General features: G+C 45.0%; 9 protein-coding genes across 9 annotated transcripts; 3 read left to right on the top strand and 6 right to left on the bottom strand.

The window, feature by feature from the left end:
* The first annotated feature begins 169 nt into the window (after nt 1-169).
* On the top strand, nt 170-2,855 carry F4813DRAFT_364254 (uncharacterized protein). The gene is made up of 3 exons (XM_049243791.1): nt 170-1,235; nt 1,293-1,576; nt 1,637-2,855. The coding sequence occupies exons 1-3, from the start codon at nt 328-330 to the stop codon at nt 2,557-2,559; spliced, it is 2,115 nt and encodes a 704-aa protein (XP_049098367.1). The 5' UTR covers nt 170-327; the 3' UTR covers nt 2,560-2,855.
* Nucleotides 2,856-3,049: 194 nt separating this feature from the next.
* Nucleotides 3,050-4,393, top strand: F4813DRAFT_364253 (nucleoside-diphosphate-sugar epimerase family protein). Its single transcript, XM_049243790.1, has 2 exons — nt 3,050-3,488; nt 3,546-4,393. Exons 1-2 carry the CDS (start codon nt 3,234-3,236, stop codon nt 4,209-4,211), a joined length of 921 nt encoding a protein of 306 aa, XP_049098366.1. The 5' UTR covers nt 3,050-3,233; the 3' UTR covers nt 4,212-4,393.
* A 440-nt stretch (nt 4,394-4,833) lies between these two features.
* F4813DRAFT_364252 (nmrA-like family protein) lies at nt 4,834-6,029 on the bottom strand. The gene is made up of 3 exons (XM_049243789.1): nt 5,341-6,029; nt 5,121-5,283; nt 4,834-5,065 (listed from the first exon to the last, which is right to left on the bottom strand). Exons 1-3 carry the CDS (start codon nt 5,945-5,947, stop codon nt 4,903-4,905), a joined length of 933 nt encoding a protein of 310 aa, XP_049098365.1. The 5' UTR covers nt 5,948-6,029; the 3' UTR covers nt 4,834-4,902.
* Nucleotides 6,030-6,203: 174 nt separating this feature from the next.
* Nucleotides 6,204-7,909, bottom strand: F4813DRAFT_134506 (purine and uridine phosphorylase). Its single transcript, XM_049238755.1, has 2 exons — nt 7,453-7,909; nt 6,204-7,341 (listed from the first exon to the last, which is right to left on the bottom strand). The coding sequence occupies exons 1-2, from the start codon at nt 7,732-7,734 to the stop codon at nt 6,433-6,435; spliced, it is 1,191 nt and encodes a 396-aa protein (XP_049098364.1). The 5' UTR covers nt 7,735-7,909; the 3' UTR covers nt 6,204-6,432.
* A 2,497-nt stretch (nt 7,910-10,406) lies between these two features.
* Nucleotides 10,407-12,903, top strand: F4813DRAFT_390765 (putative OPT peptide transporter Mtd1; the record flags this gene model as incomplete). Its single annotated transcript, XM_049247065.1, has 4 exons — nt 10,407-10,620; nt 10,674-10,776; nt 10,853-10,917; nt 10,973-12,903. The coding sequence occupies 4 exons, from the start codon at nt 10,407-10,409 to the stop codon at nt 12,901-12,903; spliced, it is 2,313 nt and encodes a 770-aa protein (XP_049098363.1).
* A 1,292-nt stretch (nt 12,904-14,195) lies between these two features.
* F4813DRAFT_390764 (uncharacterized protein) lies at nt 14,196-15,123 on the bottom strand (the record flags this gene model as incomplete). The annotated part of the gene is made up of 4 exons (XM_049247064.1): nt 14,196-14,470; nt 14,538-14,628; nt 14,702-14,739; nt 14,796-15,123. 4 exons carry the CDS (start codon nt 15,121-15,123, stop codon nt 14,196-14,198), a joined length of 732 nt encoding a protein of 243 aa, XP_049098362.1.
* A 1,312-nt stretch (nt 15,124-16,435) lies between these two features.
* Nucleotides 16,436-17,553, bottom strand: F4813DRAFT_364230 (uncharacterized protein). Its single transcript, XM_049243788.1, has 3 exons — nt 17,352-17,553; nt 16,830-17,253; nt 16,436-16,767 (listed from the first exon to the last, which is right to left on the bottom strand). Exons 1-3 carry the CDS (start codon nt 17,384-17,386, stop codon nt 16,546-16,548), a joined length of 681 nt encoding a protein of 226 aa, XP_049098361.1. The 5' UTR covers nt 17,387-17,553; the 3' UTR covers nt 16,436-16,545.
* A 372-nt stretch (nt 17,554-17,925) lies between these two features.
* Nucleotides 17,926-19,049, bottom strand: F4813DRAFT_134468 (prenyltransferase). The gene has a single exon (XM_049238754.1). The coding sequence runs from the start codon at nt 18,918-18,920 to the stop codon at nt 17,943-17,945; it is 978 nt and encodes a 325-aa protein (XP_049098360.1). The 5' UTR covers nt 18,921-19,049; the 3' UTR covers nt 17,926-17,942.
* A 617-nt stretch (nt 19,050-19,666) lies between these two features.
* F4813DRAFT_397582 (putative cytochrome P450) lies at nt 19,667-21,503 on the bottom strand (the record flags this gene model as incomplete). Its single annotated transcript, XM_049247955.1, has 4 exons — nt 19,667-19,947; nt 20,011-20,471; nt 20,523-21,284; nt 21,340-21,503. The coding sequence occupies 4 exons, from the start codon at nt 21,501-21,503 to the stop codon at nt 19,727-19,729; spliced, it is 1,608 nt and encodes a 535-aa protein (XP_049098359.1). The 3' UTR covers nt 19,667-19,726.
* Nucleotides 21,504-22,590: the final 1,087 nt, after the last annotated feature.

Genomic DNA, 22,590 nt, shown 5'->3' with positions numbered 1-22,590 from the left:
TTTTATAGTACTTTGTAACTTTCACAACGCAAACCTGTAATATGACAACTATTTAGGTTGATGCTACAGGTTCCATCTTGGAGAAAGTATAGAACTAAAATCCCTGAAAATCAAGAAGCCTATCGGATTTGCTTCCTCGCTATTAAGACCCCAGTGCGACGTTATCATTTATGGGGGAGCTTACATCATATGAACCCTTCTTCGATCAAACATCGAATTGCAGTAACCTCCAAATTCCATATTCTTTTCTGGATCTCGCACTTAATTATACGCACAAGGATTGCATCAGGTCGCCAAGTAGGATTCTTCTCAAAGGGACCATAGGCCATGGCTGGCTCCAGTGCAACAATCGATGCACCTCCCGCCTCGTCCGAAGACAGGATTCTCATAAATGAATATGAACAGAGCCACAAGAAAATCAGGGCCTGCATTGCATGTCGTAACATGAAGATAAAATGCGTTTCGGTTCCCGGTTCTAAAGATTGCGAGACCTGCATAAGATTTTCTCGTCCTTGTCAAGACCCGGGGCCGCCAAAAGCGCGAGTGAAAACTTCCCAGAAGTTCACTGAACTCGAAAGGAAGATCGACGCTTTAACTAGCGCGCTGGAAGCTGAACGAAGGCGAAACCAGAAGTCCCTCAAAGAAGTGAGAGAAGACGCGGGGTGGTCTAGAACTCCCGACTCGAGCTCTAGGGATGACGATGCCCCACCATTCAGCGAACGACAAGATCGCCATGCGGAACTCATTGTCAGCCGTGATGTTGTCAGTCAGGGCTTGGTAGATATCCGAACTGCCTCTACGTTGTTTGATCACTGGAATCTTCATATGCGGCCACTGATGCCTTTGATCTGCTTCCCGGCTGAGGAAAATGTAGACGCTATCCGAGCGACGAAGCCTACATTATTCCTAACTATCATAACGATAGCTAGCACATCGCTCAGGCCGTCTCTCGTGAATCCTCTTCTAGGACAACTCAACAGCATCCTAGCTCAGGATGTCTTTATCCAAGGCGCAAAATCTCTTGACTTATTACAGTCTTTAGTCCTCTTCTCACAGTACTACATACAGCCCCCGCACATTAAGGCATTCGCACTCCCTCAGCATGTATACAGCGCTGTGGTCATGTCTCACGATCTTAACTTAGGCGGCGCACTTAAGCTAGATAATAATAGAACCAGTGACCAAGAAAGAGATACATATAGAACTTTGCTAACCGTGTATTTTGGTGCATCATGGTCGGTACTTATCTTGCATCCATTGCCCAGAAGTTAACTAATACCGCTTTTTCATAGTTCGGCAACGCTTCTACGTCGGCATCAGCCCCTTATACTTTCGACCTCGCACCAAGCTTGCATAGAAGCTCTGACACAAGGGAATGGTACGCGGAGTGACGATCAATGGTTATGCAGCCTCGTAGCTCTCCAAGAGATTTTCGATGATGCCTCAAAGACGTTAAATGCGTCGTATTCATGCGCGGACGAATCCTTCGATAACTTCAGAACGCAGCATTTACTAGGCATTTTCAGACAGAGATTAGCTGACTGGAAACTATCATCCTCGGGAGACCTAGATCCTCGTAAGTGTGACTTCATCAGCACTGTTTCTTAGAATTTACTAATGTTTTGGCATTTCAAAGGTCTTAAAAACCACGCAGGTTCAGTTGCTGATTTCTACATTCACCAAGTTGCGGTTAGAGATTATAGCTATCGGATGCGTACTTGGCTTAAGATCAAGGACAGTGAAGATCCAAACGGGCCGCCACCAACATTCACCGCAACACATACCGACGCACTCTGCCATAGCCTAATAGTAGGTGCTAATGCCCTGAATATTTATCTATCATTGCATGATGACCTTACACGTTCTCTTCCGAACGTATTTCTTGTATGGAATCTGTGCGTGGTAGTTGGTTTATTGAAGCTGGGACATTTTGCTGAAGAGTTGTCACGTTCCCAAACAAGAGGCCCTGACAATTATAATCCGCCATCTCCTTTAGATCTTCTTGATGCGATGATCCAAAGGCTCACTACCTTAACCCTGCACGGGTATTTCCCTCAGTCGCGACCATTTTTAGACGCATTTAAGAAGCTCAAGAGATGGTCTCAACAAAAGAAAACGGTCTGCATCAACAACAATGGTAGCTGTGATGAAGCAAGTACCGAAATCGTCCACGATGTGCTTGGAACCCAAACCCCACCGGCCTCCCCGTCACTTCCGCAGTCACATATTCATACGTCTGGCCGACAGCAGCCAGGTTATCAAGGCCACTTGCGAACCACTTTCGAGATACAAGCAGAATCAAACAACTCGGCTTTGATAGCTGAAATCCAGCCTGCGGAACAACCAGATATCAACTGGAACCTAGGTTCTTATGCTTTCGACCATGTTAAAGCATCAACCTATAACGCTGGTGTTTCAAATGGCAATTCCGATATGACTTATGACCCTGGGTACTTTAGTACCGACATGCATGACACTGGGTTCGGCCTTAGTGATATGAAAGACATTGATGACTTTATGATGCAGGGCATTGACGGAGGATTATGGTCCATACTGTAGAAACCTGATATTAGTTCTGAAAGGACAGCTTGGCAGTTTAGTGGGGACAAATGGCAATCTTCAAATAGTACTAGGTAGACTAAGTGGCGATCTCGCTGTGCTATAATTCTTAGGCTGGCGAGAACTCGGCAGCAATGCGATTCCTGATAGATATGCCTCTAGAAATGAGTGGAACTATAGGATTACCAAGTTACCTACCTGTTATACAAAAACTTGGACGCCTTTTGTCAGCGCTTAGATTATAAATATTTACAAAACTTGTCGACAGGGGTAATTGGAAATGATGACAGAAGATAATCGGCCCCAGCCAACCCCGAGATATTGATAGTCTATGTGTTCAACTTAACCTAGGGGATTGGTGGAGCGCGGGACGCTAAAGTCGGGCTAGCTCGGAACACCCGGGCGTGTCTTTAATCGGTCGCTGTGGGCTCCGGTTGTGGGGTCTCGGCCGGTGCCGTAGAACTCCGAGATCAACAATCATTGCTTCATTCTTCCATGAATTACTCAGGCTTAATATTATATTGACGTCGAATTTAGGTCGCTATTGTTTCAAGATAAAAGACCGCCCACGATGATTTTTAGATACCATATTCTAACTCTTCATCATCCGTATTCTACAATACCTCTTTAATCTATATAGTTTAGGTACTTTTACCCAACATTACTCAACCATCATGTCGCGAGCAGTTCTCATCACTGGAGCCACAGGCAAGCAAGGCGGCGCTGTTGTGAGCGCGTTACTAAAAGCCAATACCGACTTTGAGATCCTCGCCCTTACTCGAGATGCTCAATCAGCCTCTGCTCAACGGCTAGCACAGAAGTCCCCCAAGATCAAACTAGTGACAGGTGATATGGACACACCCGAAAACATCTTCAGAAATGCTAGGGAGATAGCCAAAACACCGATATGGGGGGTCTTTAGTGTACAGGTAAGTTGTTGAGAAGTTGCAAACTGGAAATGTGTTAATATACTAATACTTCTATAGGTAGCTATAGGCGGCGGTGCAAATGTTCGAAGGGAAGAAGCTCAAGGCAAGGCCTTAATCGATGCCTCGCTCAAGAACGGTGTTAAGCATATGGTGTACTCGTCAGTTGACCGTGGTGGCGCCAAGTCAGATAATGATCCTACCGACGTTCCGCACTTCAGCAGCAAATACAACATCGAGAAACATCTTTTGGAGAAGACTAAGGGCGGCGAGATGGATTGGACAATCCTCCGACCCGTAGCCTTCTTCGAAAATCTGGTCCCAGGCTTCCTCGGTAAGGTCTTCTCCACGAGCTGGAAGATTACACTCGAGAAGGATCAGAAGCTTCAGTTGGTCGCGACAAGCGACATCGGCTTCTTCGCCGCCGAAGCGTTTAGGAATCCGGAGCAGTGGAAGGGCAAGAAACTGAGTCTGGCCGGGGACGAGCTGACGTATGATCAGTTCACCACGGTTTTCAAGCAGAAGACGGGTGATGATATGCCTACCACATATCATTTTATCGCCGCCTTCATCAACTGGATGTCGAAGGAATTTGGGTCTATGTTTAAATGGTTCCGCAATGTTGGCTATGGAGCTGATATTGCGTCGCTGAGGAAAATGAACCCTGGTCTTAAGGACTTTGGGGCGTGGCTGGAGACGGAAAGTCAGTTCAAAACTCTCCCATAGGCAGGGATTTTTCCATATAATATAGAAGTGTGGGTTTGTAATAGCTAGTTAGTTTCTGTTTGTTAGAAGAAATGGTTGAGACTGTTGCTAATATCAATAATGTTTTGTATGCAAGCCAGGCTTCTCATATTTGGAGACTGGCGGTCTGTCAATCAGGTTATATATGAAGCCTTTATACTTTATATTTTATGAACCTAGTGTTCTGTCTTTTGCCTAGCTCTTTTATGCCCAATCTTGAATTCCTTAGATAACTAATCGCTACTATTAGTTATAGTCTCTATAATGTAAATTTCGTAGGTCTCATTCCTAGGCGATAGAGTCCTAGTAGTCAAAGGAGATACCTGAAAAAGAAATCCCCCCCCACCCCCTCCCCTTTTCCCTTAGCGTAGAAGATGTACCAAATATCAGCGGTCATAATTAAAGAAGAAATATGGTCCTTATGATACGACTACCTCATAGGAAAATAACTACCTCGTTATACTCGAAGAGTTACGACCGGTATAATTACTACTTACCTCCTACCCAAACCCCTTAATGAGAACGATTACTTACCTGCGTACCTGAAGTATTCATTTATGTGCGAAACGAACATCAAAATATCACGAAATATACGAAAGCGGTCATTGCTTTCAGCATATATAAAGGGGTGGATACGTGTCCTAGTTAATTACGAACTCGTCTCATCCTTTCCTTACATGGTGTTTCCGACATTTGAGTGAGCACTCAACAATTGGTCCTTCGGAACCGATCTGAGATAATCCTCCCAATTTACAGGCTTGACTTGGGGATATTGACTGTTATCGTACTCGGGACCCAGGAGCGTCTGTCCGTTAATCGCATAGTACTGGAAGAATCTATATTGCATCAGCTTTAACCTCAAGAACGTGCAGAGAAGTTTCGAATACTCACAAAAACATATACGAGTAGATATTTTGAGGGGTTTTCTCTCGTAGGCCATGCATATGCTTGAACAGGTCGTCCACTGAACCGTGGCTCTCGAGCTTAGGCTTTACCCCATAGGCTTTCTCGAACGATTCGGCGATCTCGCAGACTGTTGCCCGTCCGCCGACAACTATGAGAGGAAACCTGTTGGCTGTTATTCAAAAGGGTCTATTCGCTGGTGACTTACATTTTTTAACACCGACGGCATCCTTATCTGCGCAAACCGCTGCGGTATACTCAGCCGCATTCCGGTACGTAGTAGCTTCCCATATCTCGTTACCGGTGCCCCAATACTTGAAAGTTGCAGAAGCAGCATCGAAGGTACCGAATACTGGGTTAAAGAAGACCTCCATGAACATTCCGACCAAGATGTGTACGCCCTTGACCTTGTCATGCGCATCTAGATACGCCTTAACATGGATCATCGGATCCTTGGGGAAGAGTTCTCCCAGCTTAAGCTTAGTATAATCCAACGACCAATCCGAAGCTACGTAGCGGGGGGTGCCCTCGGCAGCGCAGGCGTCGATGAGCGCTTTCTGCCCGTCCACCATCAACTTGCCGTCGCCGAGATAGCAGCACACAACCACATCGCACCCGGCGACAAAGGAACGGATGGCGGATGTGTCGAAGGCGTCTCCCTTCGAAAGCGAGACCTTGGAAGATAACGACTCCGGAACTTTGGATGGGTCACGACAGTACCCCTTAATCGTAATATCGGGGTATTTGAGAAGTGCTGACGTGAGTTCGCGGGCGAATTTGCCGGTTATGCCAGCGATTCCGACAGTGATAGACATATTGAGAATATTGCTAATACTTGATGAAATTTAAGTTATTAAAATTTCGTGGTTTCGAGTAGAGTGTAGGTTTATGTATTTTATAGGCTGTTGATAGAGTGTGATGTGATCGGAGCTCCGTGACGCCGAGATATAGTGACCGGGGCGTATTCACTCCGGACGTTAAGATATTGATGGTTTAGGAGATATGTTAACATCTCTTGTTTCTGCCCTACATGTAGGTGCCAACAATAATCGATAATATAATACTACAATTGTGCCTTAGCTACTACCCCTACTAATATTCTTTGAAGGTCTAGAAACAGCAGCTCATCTATTATATATAGTGGACTGGGGAGAAGCTATAAATATCACATTCGCTATCAAGAGGTAGGTGTCACTGTATCGTTTATTGTTATTCTTCCTCTGAGCTCTTACTTTTACACAGTTAAGGAAACATCTTCAGCCTGCAGACCAGGGAAAATACAATCCCCTATCGTAAAAAATCAAGAAACGTACTGCCCTTCACCAATTGGAATGCTTCCAGAGTCTATATTGTGGTTGCCCTGATCCCCAAAGGTAATTGCTTTCCTCTCAGGTACGTCTTCGATTAGATTAAAAGGGTTGTTGTGTTCTTCCTCGACTTCATTACTACTAAATGCTGGTGACTCGGCCGTATAATCTTCGTCTCGCTTATTATTCGCATGGGTATCATATCGATCTATTGGGGTTAGTAACGAAGCAATTGGGTGATTGCAATGGTGTTGCTGATACTCACTATGTACTGGTGGAACTTGATACAGGAGTGCTTTGGCATATGCCGCCGCCATAGCCGCAGCATATGGTTTCCAGTTCTTGTTCTTGTGTTCATCTGCGTAGTTGTATGTGCCCCTGATGACGCCGACATCAATTCGATTCATAACACCTGCTGCTTCCATCTCTAGGCCAATAATTCCATATTTATCTCTCAGCATATCGCGCTTCGAAGCACTCCTCATGAGTTTGTCGCCTGACCCTATTGGGCCATACCACACTCTAGTGCGCTCTGAAGCAGGTCGTTTTGGTCTTTCTACTATATGCTCGATACCATCGGCTCCTACTTGATAGAAATCGTCCTGATCTTGTCCAGGATCAATAAACCTCTCCTTGTTCTTCATATTTTCGTAAAACGGACGAAATATCTCGGCCTCATTCGGTGATCCAAGTTTGATGCTGCCAATAGCTGCCCTCACGATTTGCGCAGTCTGAGCAAGGATATAGCCATCACGAAGAAGCTCAAGTGTATCACCCCCCTTATCTTTACCCAAGTCGTATGCAAGAATTCCTGGGCGGTACATGTCTGGGATGCTGACAAGAACATCACCTAATCTAATGTCTTGTCGAGGATCTTTTTCAAGATCAGGAATACCAGCGGCCTACCGACGACCAGGTTAGTAAATTCGCTTTAGAAGCTAAAGAAATACAGGCATAGCAAACTCCAAGCCGGAGAATAACAGGAGTTGACTTTTCAAATAATTTTTACTTACCACGCCTACTAGCAGCCCAAACCAGAAGTTAGGAAAAAACTTCTTTGCCTGACTGGCAAGGGCAGCGGCTGAACCCTCCCCATACTCCTGACCAACCGGAAGAGTTGCAATTGCAACATTATGTCCGCATATATCGCCAGCTTGGAATATGTAATCATCGCCCCGGGCCATTGGAAATTTACCGCCATGCCGATGATCTAGCATATTCAAAGCGGCTTGCGCCTCGATTTCCAATGGTGCAATCCATATGATATCATACTCTTCAGGTTGTAAGTAATCCATTAGATCGGGTGTCAATGCAGTGAAAGGTCTAAACGGTTAAAAAACTTAGTGAAGAGTGAATATCCTGGCGAGTAAATAGTATGTCGTTATTAGAGTGGTTTGATTTTCTTATATAATTCATCAAGTCTACGAGGCTCTGTCGGTTGTTGCCAGCCTGCCTTATTCTCGCTGCACGTTGGCTGGGGTGAAACTACAAAATGAGAAAGCTGACAGAGAGAATTTCCTCATTCGTAACTTCATCCCCTGCAATGCAACCGTACATGCATCAGCACGCGGCGCTTAAGCGCAGTTCAGCGGTATAATTCCCTATTCCCCGCAATTTCGATCACAAAATACCGTACAGCCTGCTGGGGCGAAGTTGCTGTCTAGTCAGGCTGGAAATACGATTGGCGTAAGTAGCACGGCCTCGGTTCTGCCAAGGCCAGCGCTGTTGGTCCCCTCTGAACTATTCTATCACACTTTTGTGGGTATGAGGCCTGTCCTAGTCGAAAATACTCTCCCATTGCGGTTTGGCTGTTGGGCATGATTTCGGGACGCTTTTACTTACCGCGCGGTACGCCGTCAGGCGGGATGGGCTTCGTGTCTGTATCCAATGGATATTTTTTGCAGCACGTCCACTACGACTCGAGGAGCTATATTTTGCCATCATGTCGGGGATTGAACCCGAGGACGTGGCTACCTATGTTTCACTTGTAAAATGTTGGTTCGGTCGAAGATATAGCGCTTGTAAAATTAAATATATACCCGCGGCCTGGGCTACAAGTATTTCATTCAATAATTACTCTGAGGGGGACTTAAAGTTGAAGGTACTAACTGAGATAGAAGCCTACTACAAGAAGTCGTCGCGTTAGAAGATATGAGACTACCGGAGCCTACTGCAAGACGCAGTTATCAGGGGAAATATGAGACTCGTGAGAATGTTACTTGAAAAAGGAGCTTATGTTGAAGGTCGTAAATCCTTCAGATATTGTACGGCTACTGCTACATAAGGGAGCCAATATCAATATTCAAGGGTACCCCAATAGTCCGTTGGCTTTAGCAATAAAAGGGGAATAGAGACCATCACTCAGCTACTTTTAAGCCGTGGTCTCAGAGATGGGCCTTGGGCTTTCGTTGGTAGCAGGGTGTTGATAAAGGCAGCAAGAAAGCGGCAAGTACGCGTAGCTGGCGCGTTGCTAGCTTCGGGTGTTGGTATTGGTGGTCATGATGTACGCTTCCGAAGATTGGCGCTTTTGTGGGAGAACGAACAGGACCGAGCTATTATCCGGTTATTGATTGACTATGAGGTGGGATATAAGCGGAACAGCCCTCAATGGATACCTATATATTGCAGAGTGAAGAGCTTTGCTTAATGTCAATGTTGGAAGTTATTGTTGTAGCTGTCGTGCATTTTCTACAACTACTAACCAAGGTACCACACACGTAACAATTGTAGCACCTTGAGCTGTCGTTGATTCTGCGCGCTTAGCAGATGAGATTATAAGGAACGCTAGATGGGCTCTGATGAGGCTGTGAAACGGTATCCTGTTAGCGCTTGTATGCGATGATAGTATATTTGCTGGATAGGTGGGAAGTCATATTCCACGTTGAGTTCCCAACACAGGATTATCAAGAAGACCTAGATAAAAGGTATATATGTATATCAAACCGCAGTACCGAATTATAACCTGTCGCGCTTATATTCCTACTGCTCGTCATAGTCTCACATTCTTACCACCAGTCGGGCCCACTGAAGATACCTGCGTTGGCTTACCACGCACTATTCGCCCCCTCATCCGTCTGGCGTAATTATTGAGGCGTTATACGAACGGTAGTATGGCCGAGCAAGCCTCCGCGCAAAGTATGATGCGTCAGTGCACCGCCTTAATGTTGGACTTTGATTCACACGCGCCCGGCATCCTCATTATCCCCATCATTGCTCAGGCACTTGAACCCCTTACTTGGGACTATTGGGTGCCGAATATGGTGTATTGTGAAAGATGTTCTCCAAGATAGCGCTACCGGTCCGCTTTCCTCGCGTACTTTCGGATTATCCGTCTTGGCAATAAGCTACGGAACGAGCGGCCGGGGAAAACCACGCCGTTTACAGCCCGGAATGCGGGGGGGAGGGTTGGGGGTTATTCTTTTTCTTCCCTGAGCGACGCTATTCCATAAAGTTACGGACCAACGAATCAATCGGTGTTGTCTTATCTTTCATGGAAAATACCTACATTGTAGTCCTGACAAACAATCGGGTTAAGGGACCCATGATATACAGCTTTATCTAGAACATAAAATTCGGTCACGACATCACTCGGGATATTGATGCCATCTTAGCCAAACTATTAGCCAAAGTATGAATGTCAAAACCGCCCCAGCCCGTCCGTGTGTTTCTGGTCCACTTGCAAAACCTCCTATCTGAGGAATTTTCCCCAACAGGCAGGTGATGTATTAACCCCAGTACCAAGTAGGGATGCTATTGGGCGCCATTCCGATTCAGCATCACACCATCAAGCAAATGTCATTTGCCGCCGTTAAACTTACGCGAGACAAAGAATGTTAAGATATAACTGATCAAGCTTTTCGTCTTCTTCCTCTATTATACTATGCTCTATCTTAACGCGCATGCATCGAGGTGGCATTAGGTGAAGCTTTTCAGCTGGCCATTTAATTTGACCTAAGCTCTCTGGACAATGTCGGGCCCCGTCGAAACAACCTCGGTCCTGGAAGATATCCCTAGCACGGCTAAAGTACACAAGAAAGCGACGGTGACGGAAGCACTCGTCGCACCCAGTGGCAACAAATCAACCGTAACCTTGCAGGATGAAGCAAGTAAAGACAACACCGAAGACTCTCATCATGATAATGATGCCGAATATGTAAAGGGGCATCCTGTTATTCGAAATGGTAATGCAATAGAGTCACCTTTTCTGGTTCTTGTGGTTAACATACTTGATCAGGGTTCGATGTATCGAAATTCCTAATATCAGTTCGCGATGATGGCGACCCTGCGTTGACATTCCGCTCCATAATCTTGGGATCCGTATTCACGGCCCTTTCAAGGTAAATAATCGATTTTCCATTCTATCAATGGGGCTAAATAACGCTGCTATGTAAGATAAACTAATAAAAAAAACAGTGTTATTACTATGCTTTATATATTCAAGCCGTTTCAAGTACAGGTTTCAGCCGTATTCATACAGCGTACGTGCCCTCTATTAGTATTCCCTCCTAGCTTCTTCGCGTTCATACTCGATAGTGTTGGTATTTATTTTCGGGGAAGCATGGGCCCTCTCCACTCCGCGACCAGAACGGTTCAAGGCAAAGTGGGTGCAGAAAACACTCAGATTCATCAACTTTGGGCAACCATTTGGGATCAAAGAGCACGTGGTAGCATCGCTCATCGCATCTTCTGGTAACAATGGATTGTCTGGCGTGGAGGTTTACGCCATAGAACGATTATTCTATGATCGATCCGTCTCTGCTTCCACCGCAGTCCTCGCTACCTTCTCCATCTCACTTTGTGGATTCGTAGTAGCTGGTCTTTTACGACCACTCATCGTTTACCCCGCAGAGATGGTATACTGGTTGACGCTGCCACAGGTAGTTCTCTTCCAGAATCTTCATTTCGATCGGGTGGCTAACAGGGGTCGTCTTATCAAATTCGGCTGGGCACTTGCATTCGCCGCCGTCTGGGAAATATTTCCGGCGTATATCATACCATGGTTTAGTGGCATCTCTATCTTCTGCCTAGCATCACTGGGCGCTCCAGCAAGAACCCGTACCATATTTTCTACCATCTTTGGAGGGGCCTCTTCCAACGAGGGGCTTGGGCTTCTAAATTTCTCCCTGGACTGGCAGTACATTCAAAGTCAATACCTGTCACTACCGATCAAACAGCAGCTGAATTCTTGGATCGGCTATGTCATTTTATATTGCGCCCTGCCAGGGTTATACTACAGCAATACCTGGAACGCCAAGAGTTTCCCTTTTATGTCGACAGCTCTCTTTCACGGAAACGGTACTGTATTTCATCCAACCTCAATTTTGAACGAGCGAGGTGTCATTGACGAAACCAAATTAAACGAAGTCGGTCTACCATACCTGACATCAAGCACCGTTTGGGGGTATTTTACACAAAATGTCGCAATAGGCGCATTGATAACCCATGTCATTATATTCTTTGGTAAAGACATGGTTCTCGCATGGAAACAGGCACGTAGCAGAACTCAACCCGATCCGCATTACCAAGCGATGCTGAGATACAAGGAAGTGCCGCAATGGTGGTACCTAGTGCTTTTCGCTCTCTGCTTTTTCGCCGGATTAGCTGTGAATATCATAGGCGAGACCACACTTCCTGTTTGGGGATACATCATATCTCTTCTTCTAGGATCCTTCATTGCGCCCTTCTCCTGTATCCTCTATGGCCTATACGGAAGTGGAGTGGCAACCAACCAAATCTCTAAGATGGTCGCCGGCGCTGTGCACCCGAACCTGCCATTAGCCAACCTATTTTTCGCATCGTGGTCGCATCAAGTCATTCTCCTCGCCGTAAACCTGGCAAACTGGCTCAAGGTTGGACAATACACGAAAGTGCCTCATCGTGTCATGTTCACTACCCAGATCTACGGCACTCTCCTTGGGGCGGGATTGAACTACGCCGTCATGACTATCATCGTTAATAGTCAACGGGAAATCCTTCTTGATCCTCAAGGTAACAACATCTGGAGCGGATCGATTGTACAAAGTCTCAACTCACAAGCAGTAACGTGGGCGCTGGCGAAACAGATATACGGAGTGGCAGGGCGTTATCTAATTGTTCCCCTTGGCATCGTTATTGGCCTCGTCATACCAGTCTTCCACTGGGGCTTGATTAAAGTGATCCCTCGTTTAAAGGAATGGCCTATTAACACGGCCTTAATTGTGGCCTATAGTGGTGTTAACTACTACGGAAATACGTCGTGGATTTGGTCTTCCATAGCGGTTGGGGTCTTCTCGCAACTCTGGCTACGACGTCGACTACCGGGGATCTACAACAAGTATAACTACCTTATCGGGGCGGCATTGGATGGAGGATCCCAGCTGGTGATTTTTATCCTGTCTTTCGCAGTCTTCGGTGCCAGTGGAACGGCTTACCCATTCCCAACATGGTGGGGAAACCCATCTGGTAACCCCGATCACTGTCTATAAGCTCCTTAAAGAATCTTCAATTTTGGAGATCATCGATGTTGCATGAAGCGTGTATGCCGCTCCTGTAGCCTTTGATCAAGACACTGGTCTGAAGTCTGCGGCCGAACTGCGACCCGCGACAGCTTTCCGCCTTCCACCAATAAATTTATAGTTCACCCTCACTCCTAAATAAAAATCAATGGCTTGTCTAGGCGGCATCCTATAAGATGTGGTTCTTAATGTGGGTATTGGAAATGGTTTGGCCTTTAAAGCACGCCAGTAGCGATGTGTTGGCCTCTCGGGCCAAAGCATCGCCGTTGCTTTCGCAGCCCCCATCTTCGATGAGAATGTTGGCAATATGTTGGAGGGCATGCACTGACACAAACCAAATGTCAAATTATAAAGCTTGGAGGAGCCAAGTCTTATTGCTAGTTTATTGTCTATCATCTACCATGCATTCTTACCCTACTACCTACATTCCGTCTTCCCCATCAGTTGCGCTCTTGTTCTCGCTCCGTGTCACAACTTCCCTGCCCAAGATACACGATTTGGGATTTCTGTGAATAAGAACTATCCAACAAACAGACCTCCGTGGCGATTGAAATGCCGACACAGGCGCCTTTTCCAAGAGCTGTCGGATCGAAAAAGGATTCACTTAATGATGAACAACGTACATAGAGTTGATTTCAGGATGAATATAATTGAAGTATTAACGCAGGCCTTCTACCATATTACGAGGGCGCCGTGCGTCTCTCATATACCCAATCCTAGTAGCTATACCACTGAATATACCCCTAGCCCATTTATACCCTAACAATACGATAGTAAAGGTTCCAAATAGATTTAGGGCTAGATATACAAGAACTGGGAAGCTGCTTATTTGTTACAAATAGCGTAACCAGTGCACTGTTTGATTTAAATGTATTATCATTGGAAGGTGCTTTTCCAATCTATCTAAGGGCTCAGTGCTTAAGAAACTCCTATTTCTGTTCCCGTAAAATAGGACTCTGTTGAGGTTGTGCGTATTGTATATCTTATACAAATCGTGTATTATTGAAAACGAATATGAAGCTATACATGTACCTTTTGATCATCGTCTGGCGATAGCCATGAAGTAGTAAATGCAAGCCAAGTCTGATCGACCGCTTCTAAGCCCAAAGCATTTTCACCTCTAACTTTTTCAGCTTGGGCTGCACGCAGAGATATAGGCTGTATAGTAGCTGTCATAAGCCCCCCAGCCACGGATCTAATGATGTCTACAGCTGAGGAGTTTATAATAATATCAACTACCTCATCATATAGCGATTGTGACCTTATAAACCTTGTCGCGTGTTGATGCCGTAGAAGGCCGAAAATGCAGTATGGTTTTCCTGGGGCTTCAGATATATCATTGAGACCCAAACTCCCAAACTCGCATTCGTTGCAGAAGCCAACATAATCAAGTTAGCATAGGGATCCTTGTTAATAACGCTCTGATATTCGTTGTAGGCGTTCATAAGGGCCGGGAGATCCTCAATATTATACTTATTTATTCCTCTCCAGACTTGGCCTAGGGGATATGCTGTGAGTGATAATGCCGCAACCACGCCTTTTTATTATCGATCAGCCTTCTTAACATGTATGAGGGGGCGTATTCTACCGAAATTAACACATACCAAAGTTATTTCCTCCCCCTTTTAAAGCCCAGAACAAATCTACATTTTCTTCGGCGCTGGCATGGGCCAGTGAGCCATTGGTGAGGACGACCTAGACATCGTTAGGTCAAATTATAAAAAATTTATATGTAATACCCATACCTCGTAATCGACAACATTATCACAAGCCAGGCCATAAAGATCCGGAGCCAAGAAAGACCACCTTAGACATGTCAGTGGTTACTACTAGAGTACTAGAAGATACAATAACGAGCTTACTTCCAAATGTGGAACCACCCACGCCAACATCTAGTATTCGTCCTCCTACCACTACATGTTGATATGATTCAAGATAAGTGTAAATCTCGCCCCAAGTAAGGCCTAGTCCCACGGTAGCAACTTGGCCCTCTTGTTTAAAGTCTAGCTGATCAAAGTTGGCCATGTCGATTAGGACCCCACCATCTGAGTTGGCGCAACTATGATGCGGGCAGTGGCCACCGGAACGAACAGCAAAGCTCACATTTGCATCGAGGATCAAAGGTATCGCTTTTCGCAACTCGCTCACGTGCCGCGGCTGAAAGATGCACGTAGATTCTCTCCATGCCATTTCGACCCTATCAGAATTAAACAGAATATTACCGACAGAACTTCGGCACAGGAAATTTTCTTACCAGTTCCTTGTTCTGAGAACCTCATAGCTTAATTTGTTTAGTTCGGTGGTATAATTACAAAGAGTTTCTAGTTGCCGACATAACTCTTAGCTAGCAGTCGAGAGAGTAGCAGCACCAGAGACAGCAATTAACAAGCAAAGAAAGATGCAAGTAATAAAACCATATAGACGAGTAGTAATTAGCCAATTCATTTTAGCTCATATATCTACCCTGTACATGTACAAATGATGAACTCCACGACCATAGGCATGGGGCTTAGAACCAAGTCGAATTGTAACTTGACAAGTAATCGTACTTGAGAACCCTTCGCAACAGCAACACTTTAATCGCTCAGAACCTATGGGGTTTTTATTCTCATCACCAATAAGATGCCCTGCTTCGATTTACATGCTGTTGTATTTTTCCTAGAGCTTTAAAACGAGTATCAAGGCATGGCCAAGAATAAATCCTCCTAATGAGAAAAAGACGAGAATAGGGGGTAAAGGCATATTAGAATATACTGATATAATTCAACCAACTATAGTGATACCGTCCTTTTTAAGTGACTACAATATCTATTAGAGTTATCACCTATGACCCTACAATATGTAGAAGACGAAGCCCATGTTATTCGTAGGATCCTAACGATAATGCCATGTAACCACAAACTAAAGCGATATGTATGGAAAACCAAGTAACGTAGCGTAACAGTCGGGGTTTGCGGCCTATTTGATACTTGGACTGACTACCTACCTATCAGGTACATAATAGTAGGAACACCTCTAACACCCCAGAAGCATGTAACGAATGTTGCATCAGCCCTAGCAGCCTAGCTGATGACCCTTGTCATCTTCACCCCCACTACTTGGCACTCCCGGTCTGGTCCGCATCTATGCTGATCTTCCGATCCGCCCCGCCTCCTCAGTCCCCGGCCCCTTGCAAGGCGCTCATGAGTAACGAAAAACGGAATAATAATGCGAGGAACATGACAGCACCCTATAGTCGACATTAAAACCTATGGTATAACTCGGGAATCAAATAAAACACATACCACCTACCGATTTAAGGAATATTTCTCTTAACTTGGCACAATATGCTAAGGTAAACTTCGAATTACCTTTAGACTCCGGGGAGTAGTTCGGATATTTCTTAAAATGGAATCATTCTGCGAGGAATTGCTACTTGCTTAATTGCCTTGTTTAATACATTTCTTAATTTAATAGAATGCCGAACGAGTGGCAAATAGGACCGGCGATTCTACACGTAGCCCTTTAATGCCAGCCCGTAACCACGACAGTAAATTAGCCTCTAGCTATCCAGTTCGGTATCATCAAGATAAGTCTCTTAATGCTGAATTTCTCATAGTTAGACAAGCCTAGTTAGTCCACCTTCGAACGGTCTGCCCAACGCCTTTGGAAAATCGACGACTCCATCTTGTCGCAGGCCAATTGCCAGTCAGTAGACCACTCCCGATAGAAAGGTTGATACCCAAGTAAACCCCCTAGCCATCTACCGATGACGATGCCCATAACTTGCGATACTCGTCTTCCAAATGGTACCCAGCGCGGAAACGCAATATATGTCCCACCGGCATCGAATGTCTACCTTGTTTGTGAGCTCCCACAGATCAATGAATGCCAATGATAAGGGAGAAATAACTTACACTTAAGACCTGGATGATGTTGATCTTTCCTCCGTTTTTGGCCACATGCTCTTGGTACTTGTACCAGTTCTCGAAGAACAATGTGTTAAGCTCGTAAACTTCAGAGCTTTTCGCACCCGATAGCAGAAACTTGACGATGGTTTTCCCCTCTTGTCTCTCTTGTTCAATTGGATATGAGCGATGGTTTTCCCACGCCTCAATGCGGTATTCATCTTCTCCGGGTAGAAGAACGTGCTCCATCCCGTCGACTTCGAGTCCTACCTTGCCCTCGGTTGCTTGTATGAATTCATCTTGATTTGCGTGAAAGTGAATTGGCGGCTTGCGCGAAAAGTGTTTCGAGCCTTTTTCTAGGTCAAGGGTCACTTCAAAAGCGAATGATCTGTCAGGGTGGCGGATAACTCGTGTGCTAACAGCACCGTCAAGCCTATGGGTGCAAGAAAATTTCATTAGACTACTAGAGAATACGGAAGCCGATCATCCTTCGAGAAATATGAAAAGGGGTAGAAAATAGGGGGCTCTTACACTTCGATCACTTGGTCTGAGTCGGCATACTCCATAATCCCTAGACAAGCCTTTCTAAGTTTTCATCTCCTAAGAAGACAGATCCAATTGCGTTTGATGCGATGAAGTTCTTTTCCCTCTCGACCACAATATTACACTAAGGTCAGGGATTGCTATTGGGAAAGCGTATGTGTGAGATGTAACAATCACCGTGGTATATAATATTCTAGAGAGGGTGTATAGAACCCCTCTCATATTACAATATTACAGATGATCAAGGATAAATGCAAGCATTATTGTACTCTACACATTTTACGAAGGATCAGAGATCGCCCGTGGCAATTGGTTAAGTATATACGGGCTGTTATTGACTAACATATCCACTTAGAGCTTCAATAGAGACTTCTCAACGACTTAGCAATATAATTAGCAATCTTTAGTGATGTAGCATCGTTTCTAGAACGACTCGTCGCATTAAATTGCTTCATTTGGGTCATGAATAGTAATCTTAGTGCAGGGGATAGAGCAGGTTGCATAAAATGGGCACCTAACCTGGATACCCCAAGCTTCTATTGGCCATAATTATATATTGATGAGGAATTTGACGTATACTCACCCGAATATTAGACCGAATGCAAGTGACCCTCCGGTAAACCAAAAGCCAACTGAAAACCACCACCAGCAACTGGCCTGATCTTTAAGGTCGACACTCGCGATCATAGCCCCTAATGATAGCACGGATCCCCCAAAGGCGATAACATAATACCCAACTCCTGCTTCAGTCAAACCCCCATATCCAACCAAGAACCCCCCTTTTAGAATGAGAAGAAACCATAGCATACTCTTCGTGCTCTCTTTGAATAGAACGGCTGTGCTTTTTACTCCTACCTTTTCATCATCGGTGATATCTTGATATGCGTAAATAGTATCGTAGATAGTTATCCAGAGAATCAAAGCGGCGATCAAACATATAACAGGCGTCTCAGTCCACGGTTTCTCTATACCTAAAGTTGAGGCTCCTACCACAGCACCCCAAGATAAGCAAAATCCCAAGATCAGTTGGGGAAAGTGTGTATGTAGCTTCGCCCACGGGTAATACGTTGCCCCTATAATACTCGGTATTGTTGATATCGCCGTGCATCGAGGGAGGAAAGATAAGAAGCAAGCAGCGCAGAGCGCTTGCGACAAGGCGAACACGAACGCTGCCGTCATAGTTATGTCTCCTCGTACTATGGGTCGGTTTTTAGTTCGAGCTACGCGTTTATCGATCGGCGCGTCGATAAGGTCGTTCCAAGCGTGTGCAGCATTCGAGTAAAAAAGGCTTCCTCCCAGCAGCAAGATACATGATCGCAGGACATCAGACAGATCATGCCTCTCCATCCTTGCTGCGTGTATGATACCGAAGAAGTGAGGAAGGTAAATCAAGAAGAGCGCAGCTGGCGGGCTAAGACGGGCAAGCTGTACGTAGGGCACCCATGAGCTGGGAAGAAGATCAACCCATCCGCTAGAGTGAACTCCTCCGTATTGCTGGGACAGAGATTCGTTTTTGTTGTCATTCATGCTGCATCTGTTTTCCATTTTCTTGTCCATTTTGCAAAGAAAACAAGTTCAAGGGGTGACAGGATGGAGTAATATTAAGATACGCATGGGATATCTGAATATGATACTTGTATATAAAGGAAAATAGATCTCGTGTGTCTTGTAGAGCTTGTATTGTTCCCAGATTGCAGAAATCTATATAGAATAAAGCCCCGTGAACGAGGGCCATCCTTTATCATGATATATAGGTACCCAAGGTATCACTTCTTCTAAAATATGCCTAGATACGGTTAGACTAGTTATCTGCAGTTACCTATCCTACACCATCGACGAGGAACTCTGACCATATTTACAAGAATATACCGGCATGGCTCAATCTTTTTGTAATTATAAGTAGGCATGAATTCATGTATATCTTCATGCAAGAACACACGTATGGATCATGGCGAGACTATCCTATCAATCTTGGGTACTTAAGGTGCCCATAGTTAATGCATCTCTAGAAGAGTCCTAGTTAAGGTAGTACTGAATAATGATGCTATCGCATAATAAGGTAACATTACCATATCTCTATACACAAGCGCTGTGAATTAGAACGCTCAAACAGTATACTCTTTGTACCAAAAGAAAAAGAGACAGGTTTGTAGAGGCATTTGTGTTACCCGAAGAGTGACCTCTAACTAGTTAATTAATATGCTTACCTCTACGAAGAACTCTACTGCAACCCTACCAGTTTCCATATACGGTAACTCTGTGCGATGTGCATCTATCTTTTATTCAGAATCCTGTCTTTGGTTCTCCACTCGAGCTGCTATCAGGTAGCTATGTACACATCGCAGAATATAGTACGAGGCAATTTACCAAAGCCGTTTCCAGCGGATTCTCATATCCCGGTCAGGTGGCATAGCCGCCGCTCCCGCATACCTCTTGTCATTTCGAGCTGGCCTATCTGATAGCGATCCATCTAGCTGAGTCCATTCAACAAACTCCAAGTCAAATTTGGCAAGGATCATGGCTATCGTCATCATAATCTCCCGCTTTGCGAAGTGCCGCCCTGGACACATTGCGTGACCTCCCCCTATTCCTCAGTTAGCTTTCAGCTCCCATGACGGAAACGATCATATGTTTGCCCACCACTTACCATAGGGGAAGAAGGAAGTCGGCCGAGCCTTCATCGAAAAGTGAGTCTCTTCGGTGATACATCCTGTTTCGTCTGCTTTCTCGACATGTTTCACGTGTCGTGATGCCCAAAATTGGGACGCAGGATGCCCATCCACGGCCCAAACGTCTTCATCGTAGTGAGCAATCTGACTTGGTGCTTGTAAAATAGACCCTTTATTAACGTGGTATCCATCTACAAGAAGATCTTGCCGAACCATGCGTGTGACGTTGAATGATATATGCATCCGCAGGACCTCGGTGTATATAGATGAGAGCAGAGGCAATGATAACAATTTCTCTGTGTCGATGCGGCGTTGGCCGGTTCCCTGGTCCCTGACAAACGATCGTAATACATCTTCTCTTACAGCTTGTAGCAGGGGCCGATCTTGGATTATTTCCATCAATGCCCATGCCACTATAGGTAATGTATTTCCATTAAGTCTGGTCGCGTCTTAGTATGGTTATAATTTCGACGATGAACGTTCAACTTACCCAAACATTATGGCCGTAGTGTGCCCGCTTGCTGTTCGGTCGGAGAAACCTGCCTCTCTGAACCATTTGGCAGTTTCACGAGAGAAACGTGAACCAAAATGGGGTTCCCAATCAGATTCACATTCTGGACCGTTCCAGTTGAAGTTGTTCCAAGCAGACTCGATGTGCCTTAAGGCCATATGATGTAACTGTTCCCGAATCTTCCAAGGTTTACGTCTGATAAACTTTGGTAGACCCCATACAAGTTCGCCCGCGACTTCATCGAATTCCCAATAGCATTTGATAAGGTCGGGATTGAGATGAAGAATTTGAGAGCCGAACAAGGATTCGATGGCGCTCTCGGCCATGTCATTTTTAAGAAATTGAAAAAGCCGTACAGATGTCCACTTCTCATCGGGCTGATTGTCAAGATGTCGAAGAAATGCGTGGCAAAATGTATTGGCTATAGCCTCTGTGTACTTTGGACTGCTAAGATACTGGGCATATAAGGTATGGTGATTATACCAATGGCGACGTCCTAGGGGAATCCTCTCTGTACCTGGCAAAGGGACTTTCTTCCTTCCAGACTTGTCGTCTGCAAACATCTTGATTTCTTTAATCGGCATACCCCAATGGGAATCCATAAGACGCAGCTGGAACATATCTGGGTCAACAATATGAGGTGGGCCAAATAACACTTGCGTGTTTTTTGCACCAGCCACCCAGTATACATTATACGTCCCCAACGTAAACCTGATTATACTACTTTCGCATAAAGCTTGTCTGAGATTCTTTCGTGTGAGAAATAGATAACTCCAGCAGGGTTGGGGGACTTTACGTAGCTCTATCCATAAATCTACTCAAATCAGTCAAGTACTCGTATGTGTTCGAGACCAAGGGAAGAGTTTCCTTGAGATAAGGTGGTTCTCGACGAGGCCCTGTTCGTCTCATGAAGGCGAAGATAGCCGTCAACGGGAAAATGAGAAGAATAGTGACTGCCATGACGGCTATATGATTCAATCCAATACCAGACAGAGACTCCATTTTGCCAATTGAAAACAATTTAGCATGCAGTATATACTACGCAGTGATGAACCAGGTGTTTATTGGTGTCGGTGACATCTTCTATCCCTAACAGAATGAGAACGTCCCTTATTAATAAGGAAAAGTATAGAGTAAGTCGATAGATTGCCAAGTATGGAGAAATTTGAAAGGAATTATTCTAACCAAATTCAGGATACTAATGTAAGATGTATTAAGATGCATATAAGGACAGGGGTGAATACATATGCGAGTCCCTGTCACCTATCTCGCTACCAAAGAGAGCCTAGCTACAAATATTATATTCCCTATTACTCTCCTATATACCGTAGATTAGGTACTTAACTACTACCCGTAAGTGCCTTACGCGACTGCACACTGTCGAGACGAAGGTATTAAGGTTGCATCCATTATGTGTCCACAAGACATAATCCGGAAGAAGATATTAAGGATAGAGTGAAGATACGCTATTCTATTTTATTTACGTAGTTCTCATTAGTCACGATGTAACAATCCTATTAGCAAGATACAAATTACCTCAGGTACCTCTTAAGATATAGCTCTCCTTTTTAGATGTTTCTTTACTAAAGTAGCACTAAAATAATGTATTGTACTGGATAGGTATGTATACTACCTAGGTACCTAATGCATTCTTCTCTTCAATCAGTTGACTGTTACATGGGACTAAGCTAATTATCCCCGCCGAATAGGTAGGTAGGTACCTAGGCACCTATTTATTTTCTAAGCAAGATAGGAGGTTACCAGACGACCCCCAAAGCGTACTGCCGCCTACTGTTCTATCTTCTCATTCTGTGAGTCATGACAGACACTGCAAAATATATGAGCAAAGACTGCAGAGTGGATTAAATATTTTAAATATAATTGCGTATCAAAGACTGCCTTCGCGTGATCGTGCTCAGCAGCTTCGCATTAAAGAAAATGTATGTTCGGCCCCACCATATACCGGAGGACGGAAGATTACAGTGTGGGTCGACCGGTGCGGGAAACCCAGTACGGTTATGTGGGCCCGCACGCCGATTGGCAAGTC

This window comes from Daldinia decipiens (genome assembly GCF_022478715.1).
Source record: "Daldinia decipiens strain CBS 113046 unplaced genomic scaffold F4813scaffold_23, whole genome shotgun sequence".
In the NCBI taxonomy this organism is placed as follows: domain Eukaryota; kingdom Fungi; phylum Ascomycota; class Sordariomycetes; order Xylariales; family Hypoxylaceae; genus Daldinia; species Daldinia decipiens.
The sequence above is the reverse complement of the archived record's forward strand: the minus strand, read 5'-3'. Positions and strand labels throughout refer to the sequence as shown.